Here is a 14,966-nt window from a genome sequence, read left to right as displayed (position 1 = left end):
GGGGTTGTGCTTTGCTTTCTTATGCTTGGACTAAGCATTCCCTGACGATTTTGTGCAGGAAGTAGAGGTAAGGAATCCACAGCTAAAACTATCCATCTAAATGAGCAGCTTTTACATGTATTTAAACTACAAGGGCTCATACCAATGACTCAAAATAATCACAAATAATGAACACATGAAATGGGAACTATGCCCATTCACAGGAAATTGCACAGCCCAAGAACACCAATGGGTTCTTCAAAACAAGGCTGTCCTGAAACAGGACAGGTTTCCAGAGCCTTGGAGGTCTTCCAAGGGCAATAAAGAAATTCATTGGGAGAAAAAATGAAGAAAAAAAATCAACCATTTTAATCTTTGTCACAATTTAACCTGTGAACTTTGCAATACAGCTGTGTCACTTACCCCATGGACTGCAGGCTCTTGCAATGAGCTGTTCACCTCTTCCTTTTCACATTTGGGAGATTTTACAGACTCAAGATGCAATTCAGAGTCCTAAACAAATACAAAAGCAATTAATGTAATGGACATTTCAACCAGAGACGTTTTCATAGATTTTACGTTAAGCAAATGTTAGACAGGAGAGCTACAAGGAATTGCAAAAGCCACTATTACTTTAGAGGGAGCATGATGAACAAGCCACTTACCTTCGGTAACGCATGGTAGACACGAACTAGCTGCTGGAGCACCCCGAGCTTTTTAACATCAGGGAGGAATTGAAGGATTTCCTATCTACTTTGGGTGCAGAAAAGATCCCTTGGCTAATGTATATTAAACATCTTTGCTACGCTGATCTATGGCTTACACCAGAACAGACATGCTCCTGTATCTCTAAAAAATCTCTTGCACTTATACTAAAGGAATACCATCTGGCTAACTTACTACAGAATAGCGTTATAGGGGTGTTAAGATCCAGATTTATGGAGGTTAAGTCCACATATCATTTTGAACAATTCTTTGACTGTATTCAGCCCCCTCTTTATGTGCAATTTAGACATGGAACACTACTAGTAAGGGACCTGACTAATAAGTGGGCAGGTGCAAATTTTCCACCCAAGGGCTGCCCACGTTGTAACGCTAGTGTAGAATCTGACCTACATGTTCTATTCTGTCCTTTATATGCCAAAGCAAGAGCTAAATGGATTATTGAACTCTGTAAAAACCTAGGCCTTAGGAACTACCAGGAAGTGTATCATATTTTAAAATGTGATTGATCCCTTTTAATGGTATTTGTGACCTCTAGGTTTTTATTTTCCATGTGGTGCCATAGCAGTGTTAAGCTCAAGGCACTAGAAACTGTTTCTAGCGCCTAGGTGGCTATCGGTTACTAATAAAGAAGGGGGACGGCAAGAGGCCAGACTTAAAAGATTAGACCACTATCCTATTATCTAAAGTCCTACTTTCAGTAATAGAACTGCTTTGTGATTATTTACTTTTTACAAATCTTTCTAGTTTTAACCTTATTACCAGTTATTATGCTAAAAATGTATTATATGTATTATTATATATCTTCGTATGTTGTGGATCAGTCTAATGTTGCTTTATCTTTGTACTGCTTTTATGGCCTACGGCCGATAATACAGTATGATGACTGACTAACTAGTTGCAGATTTCTTACAATTGAATTTCCCAGGCGTCAGGAAGGATTCAGAAACTTTTGCTGAGCAATATCTCTTGTGTGCGTGAGTGACGTAAGTGATGTCGTGGTATCGTCTTTTTCCACGCCAGAAGCGCATAGCCACTAAGTAACTAACAGTCGTGTGCACAACTAGGGCCCTGAAAAGGGGAGTAATCCTAGCCCTACAACATTTTTCCGCAAAGCAGGGAGGCATGGGTGGGGCTATAAGGAATCTGCAGCTGGACAGTCTCATTACCAGACAATGCTTCACCAAAGGTAAGTAACGAATATGCACATTGTTTTCCTGGAAGAGTCTTCGAAGTATCACGAGATAGGTGGCTCCTCCCCTGGACTACAGTGCGCATGGGCATCGACTCCATCCTCGGATTGATTTTAGCCATTGTCGCCAAGATGGAGTGAAACTAAGTGAATGATGACCGTGCTAGATATGTGAATTCTGCAGCTGCTACAGGCGCCGGGGAGGAGGGTGGGCGATATGAATGTGAGCAGCCCTACTTGCCAAGAACAGATGCATACTGGTAAGTAGCATATTCGGTTCGAGGCATGTGGGCTGCTGAATTCATATCTGTGCATAGAATACATAGCAGTCCCTCCATTAACGGCGGCCACCCGTGCCAGCTGCAGCAGTTTGGAAAAGTGTTTTTAGAACAGCCTGCCCTACAGCTGCCTGCTGTTTAGAGTGCACATCAACACAATAATGTTTTGTGAATGTGTGTGTGGTAGACCATGTGGCTGCTCTACATATGTCTTCCAAAGGAATATTTCCAAGGAAAGCCATGGAGGCCCCCAACTTCCTGGTGGAGTGGGCCCGTGGTGGAATGGTGAGAGTACGCTTGGCTTTCAGATAGCAGATCTGAATACATTTAACCATCCACCTGGCTATACCAGCTTTGGAAATGGGGTTACCTTTGTGTTGTGGCGCAAAGGCAACAAAGAGTGGTTTAGTTTTCCTAAAATCCTTGGTCCTATCAATGTAATACATCAGGGCCCTTTTGACGTCAAGCGTGTGGAGCATTCTCTCTGCCAACGACTCAGGATTTTGGAAGAACACAGGAAGTTCAATAGTCTGGTTAATATGGAATTGAGACACTACCTTAGGAAGGAATTTAGGGTTAGTGCGAAGCACCACCCTGTTGGAATGAATTTGAATAAATGGTTCTTGGATAGTTAGTGCCTGGAGTTCACTAACTCGTCGCAGCGAGGTAATCGCTATAAGGAAAGCCACTTTCCATGTCAAGAATTGAATCTCGCAGGAATGCAGTGGTTCAAAAGGGGGACCCATCAGTCAGGTGAGGACCACATTGAGGTTCCACTCAAGAGCTGGCGGAGTCCGCGGAGGAATGACTCGTTTGAGTCCTTACAGAAAGGCTTTAATGGCAGGCACCCTGAAAAGTGCTGCCTGTTTCGGAGATAAGCAGCCATTGCGGATAAATGTATGCGAATTGAAGCATAGGCTAGATTACATTTGTACAGATGGAAAAGATAAGAAATGATGTTCTAAATAGACGCATCTAGCGGGTCAATATTGTGATGTTGTGGCCTGCACAATAAATGACAAACCGCTTCCACTTTGCCGCATAGCATGCTCGAGTGGTGGGCTTCCTTGCCTCCCGGATGATGTCCGTACAGTCGGGAGGTAAGTTGAGGTAGCCAAACTCTAAGACCTCAGGAGCCAGATCGCCAGGTTGAGCTGTTGCGAATCTGGGAGCTGAATGTCGCCATGGCTCTGAGTCAAAAGCCTGGGTGTGAGGCGCAGCCTTTGATGCGGTACCACGGACAGTTCCAGAAACGTGGTGTACCATGGTTGGCGAGCCCACGTTGGAGCAACCAGGATGAGAGTCATCGAGTGCTGCCTGAGCTTCCGTGCCACCAGCGGTATCAGAGGTGCTGGGGGAAAAGCGTACGCAAATTTGCCTGACCAGTTCATCCATATCGCATTGCCTTGCGACTGTGGATGTGAAAACCTGGCGGCGAAGCGTTGGCATTTTGCGTTCTCCTTTGTGGCGAACAGGTCTATCTCTGGATGACCCCACCTTTGGAAGTACGGGTGGAGTACTGATGGATGTATCTCCCACTCGTGCATTTGGTGGCTGTACCTGCTGAGCAGGTCCACCATCTGATTGTCCTTGCCCGGGAGGTGTTCTGCCATGAGGAAGATGTTTCTCGGAATGGCCCACTTCCACATGCTCTGAGCCAGATGAGACAGCTGTGGAGAGTGAGTTCCTCCCTGCTTCTGAATGTAGGACATGGCCGTCATGTTGTCCGTCCGGATCAACACAACCTTGTTGCACAGATGTACTTTGAAGGCCTTTAGTGCCATGAAGATTGCCATCAGTTCCAGAACATTGATGTGCATCTTCCGTTGCTGTGGCGCCCATAGACCCTGCACAGTGTAATGGAGTACATGAGCTCCCCATCCCTGGAGAGAAGCGTCCGTCGTCAGGATGATCTGTGGTACAGGGTCTTGAATGGTCGTCCCTTGCAAAGGTTTTGTGGATTCCACTAATGCAGAGAGTTGTACGCCCGACCGCTCACCAACACTAGGTCTTTCAACTGTCCGTGAGCCTGAGTCCACTGACGTGCTAAGCACTCCTGAAGCGGACGCATATGTAGTCTCGCGTGCAGGACTATGGATATGCAGGAGGCCATTATGCCTATCAACTGCATGAACACTCGCGCTGGAAGCGATTGTTGGGGTCTGAATCGTTGTATCAGCGATTGAATGCTGTTGACCCTCACTGAATTTGGCTGTGCGGTGGCTGCCAGAGTGTTTATTGTCGCACCCAGATACTGCCGTATATGGGCGGGTTGCAGGTGGGACTTTGGGTAATTCAGTGAGAATCCCAGATCGTGAAGAAGGTGAATGGTGTGGGACACGAGGGCGGCGCACTGCTGGGCTGACTTTGCCTGAATGAGCCAGTCATCCAGATAAGGGTAGACGTGAATGTTTTGTCTCCTGAGGTGCGCTGCCACCGTCGCCAGGCACTTTGTAAACACCCTGGGTGCCGTGGTGACCCCGAAAGGCAAAACCTTGAACTGGTAATGTTTGTCTTGGATGGTGAACCGGAGGTATTTTCTGTGTGACGGGTGCAGCGGAATGTGAAAATGCGCATCCTTCCGGTCTAAAGTGGCTAGGTAATCCCCCTGACTGAGCAACGGGAGTACTTGTTGCAGGGTCAACATATAAAAATGCTCCGATAGAATGTACTGATTGTGGGGTCTGAGGTCCAGTATGGGTTTGAGGGACCCGTCCTTTTTTGGTATCAAGAAGTACAGTGAGTAAACTCCTGTGCCTCTTTCTTGTACAGGCACGAGCTCTATTGTTTTTAACCACAGAGATTCTATCAAAAAAGTGAAAAAAGTGATGATTTTTTAATTTTTACAGTTTTCTAAAGGGTGCTAGGCTCTCTCTTATGCATGGAAAGATGGGAGCACAATGTGCTTGTTAAAATACCCCTCACACACTAAAAACCGTTAGTGTCATGCTTCATCATGGGGGTCTTCCCGCCCCTATAACGGGACGGGGCGTGCTACGACCAGACGAAATACGCGGGAGCACTAAGATGTGACAGAGGCTATGTGTAGGTGCATGGGTATCAGTGAAAGTGTAGGGACCTAACACTAGTGAGTGTGCAAAAAGTGAAAAAAATGAGAAAAGTTAAAAATTCCCTGGCTTAGTAGAAAAAAACAAATTTATTAGCTTCTCTAGCTGGGAACATTAAGAAGGGGTTGTGTGGTAGAGCATTAGCTACTACCTGTCGACATGTTTCGTAAGCAGTCCCCTACTGCTTACTCATCAGGACCATATAGCGATCCCTACTGTTACTGCTCAGTTCTAACAAATAGTGCTTACTGTCCTACAAACAACCAACAAAAATAAGTTGGCTGTTTGGGCTTCGGGGCATGAGCTGGCCCAGGTGAAGCAGAAAAAATTGACCTGATTTGGTCTTTATCTCAACAAATTTCAGCACCCCATGAGTTTGCAGGCGAGGGGTATTCTGCGCAGTTTAATTTCTGCCAGCAACGGAATTCGTTCCTCCGGAGCACGGGGGTAGGAGTAACGAATTCCGTTGCTGGCAGAAATTAAACTGCGCAGAATACCCCTCGCCTGCAAACTCATGGGGTGCTGAAATTTGTTGAGATAAAGACCAAATCAGGTCAATTTTTTCTGCTTCACCTGGGCCAGCTCATGCCCCGAAGCCCAAACAGCCAACTTATTTTTGTTGGTTGTTTGTAGGACAGTAGGCACTATTTGTTAGAACTGAGCAGTAACAGTAGGGATCGCTATATGGTCCTGATGAGTAAGCAGTAGGGGACTGCTTACGAAACATGTCGACAGGTAGTAGCTAATGCTCTACCACACAACCCCTTCTTAATGTTCCCAGCTAGAGAAGCTAATAAATTTGTTTTTTTCTACTAAGCCAGGGAATTTTTAACTTTTCTCATTTTTTTCACTTTTTGCACACTCACTAGTGTTAGGTCCCTACACTTTCACTGATACCCATGCACCTACACATAGCCTCTGTCACATCTTAGTGCTCCCCTGCGTATTTCGTCTGGTCGTAGCACGCCCCGTCCCGTTATAGGGGCGGGAAGACCCCCATGATGAAGCATGACACTAACGGTTTTTAGTGTGTGAGGGGTATTTTAACAAGCACATTGTGCTCCCATCTTTCCATGCATAAGAGAGAGCCTAGCACCCTTTAGAAAACGGTAAAAATTAAAAAATCATCACTTTTTTCACTTTTTTGATAGAATCTCTGTGGTTAAAAAAGTCTTACTGTGGAGGGTGATTCTATCAGTACCTCTACGCTTCTCTTTCTTGGTTTGGACGAGCTCTATTGTCCCTTTTTGCAGCATGGCGATGACCTCCTGCTGCAATAAGTGCAAGTGCTCGTTGGACATAGGACGGTGTCTTGGTGGCAAGTTGGGTGGAGTGGATGTTAACTCCAGACAATAACCGTACTGTATGAGCTGTGTGACCCACCTGTCTGTGGTGATGGATTTCCAGACCGGCAGGAACTGCTGAAGTCTCCCCCCGACCGGTGTTGCGTGGTCGGGTGGCAGTGACAAGGCGTCACTGTTTGTTGGTGGCAGAGGATCTGGAGTTTCCACGACCCCTGCCCTTGGCGCTGTTACCAAGATATCCACCTCGACTTTGTTTGGTGTATGTGGACTGTGTGTTGCCTTTGTAGAACTGCGTGGTTTGGGAGAGCTGGCCTCTGGAAACGCCTCTAGTGCTTGAGCGACGAAAAGACCCACCGCTGAATTGCTGGGACTGTAAGGCCCCCATGTACTTAGCTGTTTCAGTGTCCTTCTTAATCTTTTCCAAAGTGGTGTCCACCTCTGGGCCAAACAGATGATCTGGGTTTACTGTTTGATTAAGAATGGTGGTCTGTATCTCTGGCTTAAACCCCGAGATTCTGAGCCAGGCATGTCATCTCAACATGACACTTGTGTTGACAGCCCTGGCCGAGGTGTCAGCCGCATCTAGCGCACATTTTATTGAAGCATTGGATATTAGCTTCCCCTCTTGAATGAGCATCTCATCTGCCTCCTTGTATTCGTCTGGCAGGTGCTGCAACAGGGTCTCCAGTGTGTCATAGTGTGCCCTGTCGTACCTAGCCAGAAGCGCTTGTGTATTGGAAATGCGCCAGATATTGTCCGCCTGGGCTGCCACCCTTTTCCCTGATGCCTCAAACACCTTAGATTCTTTGTCTGGGGGAGGAGCATCACCCGTTGTTTGAGAATTAGCCCTCTTCCGGGCATTGGAAACGACAAGAGAGTCCAAAGGCAACTGTCCCTTGATGTAAGTAGGATCAGTAGGCGCTGGTTTATACTTCTTTTCAATCCTAGGGTTTATCACCCTGGCTCTAGTAGGCTCCTTAAAAATCTCCCCAGCATGTTTTAAGACACCCTTCAACATAGGCAGAGTCTTTACAGTTCTTTCTGAGACTGAAAAGGTGTCAAAAAGAAAATCCACGTCAATGGGGTCAGCATGGAGCTGCACGTCATGGTTTGTAGCTGCCCGTTCAATGAGGGCATTGAACGCTCCTGAATTCTCTGTAGGTGATGTCTTCACAGAATAAAGTTGAGTGTCAGTGTCAGAATGAGGATCACCTGGGTCAGCACCAGCAGCCCAGGGTTCATTGGTATCATTAGGGTCTGTGTAGACAGGATAGCTGTACTCATCCTCATCATCGCCCTCCCCAGCGTCCACGTCAGAGCAAGTGGGCGACACAGTATGGCCACGTGGAGAAAATGGTTCCACAAGGACAGGAGTTGAAGCAGAGTCCTTTCTCTTCAATGGAATTTTGTAGGTTTCCATCGGCCGTTCCGGGGCAATTTTCCGCTTGTGGAGGGAAAGTCTGCCCGTTTCGGCATCAATAAAGTGTTCTTGTTGCTCTTCTAATGAAGATTGCCGATGTTTTAAAGAGGGAACCACCGTCGTCGACTTCGGCACCGAGGAACCCTTCTCGGGCACGCTGGCGACCATTCGAGGGGTGAAAGCCTTCGGCGCCACCTTTGGCGGCAACGTGAGGTGAATGGGCGTCAGCGCTTTGGGAGTTCTCGACCGGCTTCGAAGGTGGAGGATCTTTTGGGCCGACAGCCGAGGCCTTCTCCTTGATACGTTGTAGGGAGTCCGTCACTTGCTTGATGAAATCGGCGGACGGTTGCGTCGATCCGACGGGAGTCTTTGAGCCAGCACCAGGCGTGGACTCGCGGGCTGCCCCGCTTCTGGCCTTGTCTTGGGGACGCGGAGTCTCGAGAACTTTCGGATCACCGGGTCCTTTGTTGGTGTCGACCGTCTTCGGCGCCGATTTACTCGACCACCTTGACCTTTGACTTCGGCGTGGCAGACTTCGTCTCGACGCCCTTGACTTGTGCCTTCGGATCGACAACACCCTTCTGTGTCTTCGGCATCGAGGGATCCGAGGCCTTGGACCTGACCAAAGTAATGCGCACCTTCGGCTTTGAGGGGGGCACCAGCGCGGTTGCTTGCGTCGAGTGTTGGTTTCACTTTCGGTTTCGATTTCGCAGGGTGTGGCTCAATAGTAATGTCTGTAGCCGAGCCTGAAGGCGGGGCCGTGGAATCCATCGTAAGATCTTGGGTAAGGCCTAGTAGCGATCCCTCGACCTGAGCCTTATGAAGCGGTACGGCCCTAGTGTCAGTGTGAGGTAGCTTATCGCTCGAGCTATCCTCCATGGCCCCAAAGGCCCCGTCGTCGTCTCCTACCTCGTCGACGACTTCTTCAGCTTCGAACATTTCAGCGTCCGCGTCGTAGTTGTCTTCGACGCGGGATTCGACAGTTTGTCACCGACTTCCCCGTCAGCTTCCTCCTCGACATCCCCGGCATCGAAAATGTACACAGGCGCCGGTGCGGTGTGCTGGGCCTCCTGGCGCGCAGCGCGTCGATGCTTAAGCGTCTTCTTGGACCTGAAACGGGAACAAGCCATGCAACTGGCTTCATCATGGTCCGGCCACAGACACTTGTTGCACACCGGGTGGACGTAGATGTGGGGATACTTCGAGTTGCAGACGGGACATCTCTTGAACGGACTTCGGTCCATGAAGAGTAGTCGATAGGGTCTCTAGCGTTGACTGGGCCCTCCGCGCCGAAAGCACGCGGGTGAATGGAATCCGACTCGGAGCCGAGCTGGAAGAAATTAGGCACCGAACGCAAGCCTATACCGACGAAGAAAACTAAAGACCTTTTGGTATTACGAAAGTTTTTTATCGATTCCAACTAGAGGGAACCAATATACATCCGAACCCAATGGCGGAAAAAAACAATCTGAGGATGGAGTCGATGCCCATGCGCACTGTAGTCTAGGGGAGGAGCCACCTATCTCGTGATACTTCGAAGACTCTTCCAGGACAACAATGTGCGATCATCCGGACCAAACACTAGGCGGCGATCTATGCACAGATATGAATTCAGCAGCCCACATGCCTCGAACCTTGTTCATCTGATAGAGGCTTCTGGCTGCAGATTCCTTACCGCTGAATTGGATACCCAAGCCATACCATCCCGGCAGCGGGTTGTGGACCAATACCTCAAACTAGGACGTCCTGCAGGACTGAAAGGACAATATGCCCCTCCCAGCGGACTAGACTGTCCACGCGGACTGTGTCCACGTTGTTGCCTGACAGATGTCCAGGACTGAGACACCCAGAGCCAAGGCCGTAGTCGCAGACTTTCCCCTGAAGAAATGGGACCTTAAGCCCTTTGGGGGCTACTCCTTTGCCAGGGCATAGCAGATTTTAAAGCAGAGTATGGCCCAGCGAGAGATGGTCCTTTACTGAACTGCTTTTCCCAGCTCCCATGTAGCCCACAAAGAGTTGGTTGTCCACCTGGAACTCTTTTGTGAGGTCAAGGTAGACAACGCTCTTTTTGGGTCCCGATAGTGGAAATGCTCCTCTTCTTTAGAGGGATGCAGGGGAGCAAAGAAGGTAGGTAACGTGATGGATTGACCCAGATGGAATGGTGTCATGACCTTTGGTAAAAAGGAAGCGCTGTGCGAAGCACAACTTTGTCTGGAAAAGACATTAGATATGGAGCTGTGCAAGATGACGCCTGCAGCACAAGTTACTACTTGTGTAACGATATATCGGTAAGAGACATTAGTTAGTGATAGATTCCTTACCTTCGAATATCCCCAGGCGTCACACTGGATCCAGACAGTTTTGCTTAGCAGTACCCCTGCGCGTCAGTAGGGGGCGTCCTAAGGCTCCGCGTCAGTCACTGGCGTCGTAAGCTCTGAGATGACATCACGGAGAGTACTTAGGCGCCACCACGCGTGCTGACGTCAGTCTATACACGACTTTCCGCGCCAGGATCGCAGAGATATGCAAGATACTGACCATTGCTGCATAAAACTAGGGCACTAGAAGGGATAACCTTAACCCTAGTAATCTGTTCGCAGAATGGGTAGGATGGGTGGGGCGGTAAGGAATCTATCACTAATGTCTCTTACAGATATATTGTTACACAAGTAGTAACTTGTGCATCTGAAAGAGACATGTTAGTGATAGATTCTTTACCTTAGAATAGATACCCTAGCAATAACAACCCCGGTGGTGGGTCTGAGAACAAGATTACACCAGAAAGTCACGGAGCACAGAACGGCCAAAGAAGCCGCCCCTCCGGACTTGACTGTCAAGACAGTAGTGCTTGGTAAACGTGTGCAGCGAGGCCCACAAATGTCCTGCAAGGGAACGCCGCGTCCCAAGGCAGTACTGGCTGCCGTGGTCCTGGTGGAATGGGCATGCAGCCCCACTGGTGATCCTTCTTAGCCAAGGGGTAACAAGCCTTTATGCATAGAACGACCCACCGGGAGATGGCCTGACTTTTTTTGGCACCCACGTAGCCAACAAAGAGCTGGTCATCCACCCGGAACTGTTGTGTGCGGCTCAGGTAGAAGGAGAGCGCACAAATTGGGTCCAGTTGGTGGAGACTCTCTTCCTCTCCGGAAAGATGCGGAGGGGGAAAGAAGGTGGGCAAAGTCATGGTCTGCCCGATGTCGAAGAGCGTGACAACCTTTGGCACGAAAGAAGGACGGGTCCTTAAAACCACCTTGTCCGGATAAAATAGAAAGGAAAGGAGGTTTAGAAGAAAGAGCCTGGAGCTCACTCACTCTTCTGGCAGAGGTGATGGCTACCAGGAAAGCCGTCTTAAGAGTGAGAAGACAGTTATGAAGGGGCTTGAAGGGAGCGCACATCAGAAACGTCAAGACAAGGTTTAAGTACCACTGAGGCATGATAAACGGCACGGGAGGGAACGTGTGCGTAATGCCATTTAGAAAATGGTTCACAACAGGGCACTTATAAAGAGAAGGCTGATCAATAAGCCGACGAAAGGAGGAAATGGTCGAAAGGTAACCTTTGATAGTGACCAGAGCAAAGCCCTGCTGGGCTAAAGAAAGAAGGAACAAAAGAACCTCAGAAAGAGGGGCAGAAAGGGGATCCACAGCCTTTGCTGTGCACCATGTCAAAAACTTGTTCCACCTGCAGGCGTACATCGTTTTAGTGGAGGGACGCCTGGCTCCCAGAATGACATCACAGACTTCGGGAGGAAGATCGAAAGGTGTCAACTGTTGCTGCTCAATCTCCACACATATCGGTGGAGACTGGACAGGCTCGGGTGGAGAACCGTCCACTGCTGCTGCGACAGAAGATCCTCCCGTAGAGGCAATTGGATCGGGGAATCAGTCGCCATGCGGAGTACCTCGGAATACCAGTACCTTCGTGCCCAATCCGGAGCCACAAGGATGGCTTAAACCCGGTCGCGCCTGACCTCCTTCAGCACTCTGGGCAGAAGTGGTGTAGGAGGAAAGGCGTACAACAGACTGCAGCTCCACTCGCGGCGAAAAGCGCCGCCGAGCGAGTGCTGCCTTGGGAATTCCAACACGCAGAATTGATGACATTGCACATTGTCTTCGGTAGCGAATTAATATAACGAAGGCTCTCCCCACTGCTGAAAGAGACCTTGCGCCACGTCCGAGTTCAGACACCATTCGTGATCCATCAAGCACCGCCGGCTGAGTTCATCCGCATTGGCGTCCAGAGAACCTGCCAGGTGTTGAACCACTAAGGTAATGCCTTGATGTTCCAGCCATCTCCAGAGGCGCAGAGCCTCCTGACATAGAGTCCGGGACCCTACCCCGCCCTGTTTGTTGCAATACTATATGGCGGTGGTGTTGTCCGTGAACACCTGCACTACACTTCAGCGGACAGTGGGATGGAATGCATTCAGAACAAGCCGGATCACCCGCAGCTCCAAAAGGTTGATATGGAGCCGGGAATCTGCCGGGGACCAGAGGCCTCTGATCTCCGCCTCTTCCAAGTGGCCACCCCATCCCAGGAGGGAGGCATCCGTCACCACTGTGTGCTCCGGCTGGGGAAGGGAGAGGGATCTGCCATTGACCCAATCGCGATTCGTGAGCTACCACTGCAATTGTTGAGCAGTGCCCTCTGAGGCCTGGACATGATTGGACAGGTTGCCCTGATGCTGCGCCCACTGGAACTTCAGGTCCCACTGCAGAGCCCGCATATTCGACCTGGCATGTGTCACCAGCAGGATGCAGGAGGCCTTCAGGCCCAGGAGCCGTATGGTCATCCTGACTGAAACCAAGGATAGAGGCCGAAAGATCTGAATCATAGCCTGAATATCCCGGACTCGCTGCTCGGGTGGGTAAACCGAAACCGTCAAATCCAGAACCGCTTCGATAAAGGGGAGCTTCTGAGAAGGACTCAGGTGCGACTTCGGCACGTTGATGGAGAATTCCAGCAAATGCAGGAGGTGGGCCGTAGTCTGAAGGTGGGTAACTACTGCCTGGTGCGAGCCCGTCTTCAACAACCAGTCATCGAGGTAGGGCAAGACTTATACCCTGACCTGCGCAGATCAGCTGCGACCACCGCCATCACTTTCGGGAACACCCGAGGGGCGCTGGTAAGGCAGAAGGGGAGCACGGCAAACTGAAAATGCTCATGGCCCACCATGAACCGCAGGTAACGTTGGTGGGCCGGCAGCACAGGGATGTAAAAATATGCGTCCTCTAAGTCCAACGCTACCATCCAGTCCCCAGGGTCTAGAGCAGCTAAGACCGGAACCAGAGTCAACATCTTTAACTTCTCGTTCCAGAGGAAGCGATTGACGTTCCTGAGGTCCAAGATGGGGCATAGGCCCCCTTTCTCCTTCTTGGGGACCAGAAAGTAGTGGGAAAAACGACCATGTCCTACTTCTGGCCCAGGAATGCACTTGATGGCCCCCTTGGCCAAGAGGGCCGTGACTTCCTGTTGGAGAAGCGCAAAGTGATCCCCCGACATGCGGTGGAACTGGGGTGGCATGGCTGCAGAGGCAGACTCAAAGGAGAGGGAGCAGCCCCTTCGGATGATTTGCAGCACCCACCTGTCCAAAGTGACAGAACGCCAGTGGGGAAGGTGATGTTGAATCATGCCGCCCACTGGCGTGGGGTGCACCCCAAAGCTTGGACTAGGAAGCCTTTGAGGCGGATGCTGCGGGAGCAGAGGTGGACTGACCTGCACGCTGGCCCCCCTGTGCAATCACGGCGGCCACCACGCCCGCGCTGAGGTTGGTTCTGAGCAGGCTTCAGGCTGAACGAACGTGTAGGGGCACCCCTTTCGTGGCAACGAAAGGAACGAAAGGTAGACATGGCCAGACGTGTGGTGGAGAGACCAAAGGTCTTGGCCGTAGCCCGAGAGTCCTTGAAACGCTCCAGCGCACTGTCTACCTTATCGCCAAACAGGCTAGTACCATCAAAAGGCATGTCCATGAGAGAACTATGGACATCCCCCGAAAACCCCGTGGACCGCAACCAGGCATGGCGACGCAAGGCCACCGTCATGGAGATGGCTCTTCCCAAAGAGTCCGCTGTGTTCCGCTCACACCGAATGGCGAACTTTGCGACCTCTGCAACAGCTTGGGAAAGCACAGCCCGAACCCCCTCCGGGCACTGGGGCAGTCTCTGCGCCACCGTGTCCCACACAGCGTGAGAGTAGAGGTCCAAGATGCATGCAGTGTTGACTGATCGCAGCCCCAGGCTGGCAGAGGAAAACAACTTCTTGCCAAACTGCTCCAGCTTAGTCGATTCCTTATCCAGCAGAGCGGTAGGGAATGCACTTTTGGAAGTGAAGACCTGAACGACCAGGCTCTCCGGGGTCGGATGGTTTGTTAAAAAGGCATGGTCACCCGGTGCCGGGCGATGACGCCTGGCCATGTTTTTATCCACAGGAACCCCTGTGGCTGTCCTAGACCAGGTGCCCATCAAAACATCTGTCAAGGCCGCATTGAACGGAAGCAGAGGTTCCATAGAACTTGTCGCCGGCTGAAGCACTTCAGTAAGGATGTTCATTTTGAGGGTAACAGTAGGCAGATCAAGGTCAAGAGCTAAGCTGCTCTATGGAACACCACAGTGTGTGTGGCGCCTTCCTCCATGACAGCGGGAGAGACACAAACACAGGATCAGAGGAGAGGTCTAGGCCACCTGCATCCTCTGCCCACTCAGGTTCTGACTCACACTGCCATGCATCCTCTGACACCTCCCAGTCATCCCCCTCTTCCAAGGCCCGAGGCACAGGCTGCAGCGGCGGGGAAGGCACAGGGGAAAACAAATGCTCCAACGGCACCAGTCGGCAACTATTCGGATCCATGTCCCAATATGGGCCGGAGCAAAACTGCCCGGAAACTCTGGCAAGGGCGCAGGTGGGACGAACAGAACCCATTGCTGAGCCGGGAATGGAGCCGCATGGGGCGCCGGGGCCAGAGCTGCTGGCGGAGCCAGTGGCAAGGAAGGGCCATCAATAGGT

General features: G+C 50.4%; 1 protein-coding gene across 1 annotated transcript in view; it reads right to left on the bottom strand.

The window, feature by feature from the left end:
* The window catches only part of PRRC2A (proline rich coiled-coil 2A), a 1,005,169-nt gene that overhangs the window by 312,863 nt on the left and 677,340 nt on the right, over positions 1-14,966 (bottom strand). The window contains exon 14 of the mRNA XM_086919885.1: positions 403-492. Coding sequence (XP_086776011.1) covers positions 403-492 — 90 coding nt within the window. The remainder of the gene's footprint in view (positions 1-402; positions 493-14,966) is intronic.

The sequence above is a fragment of the Lissotriton vulgaris genome, chromosome 5, assembly GCF_964263255.1.
Source record: "Lissotriton vulgaris chromosome 5, aLisVul1.2, whole genome shotgun sequence".
Classification (NCBI taxonomy): domain Eukaryota; kingdom Metazoa; phylum Chordata; class Amphibia; order Caudata; family Salamandridae; genus Lissotriton; species Lissotriton vulgaris.
The sequence above is the reverse complement of the archived record's forward strand: the minus strand, read 5'-3'. Positions and strand labels throughout refer to the sequence as shown.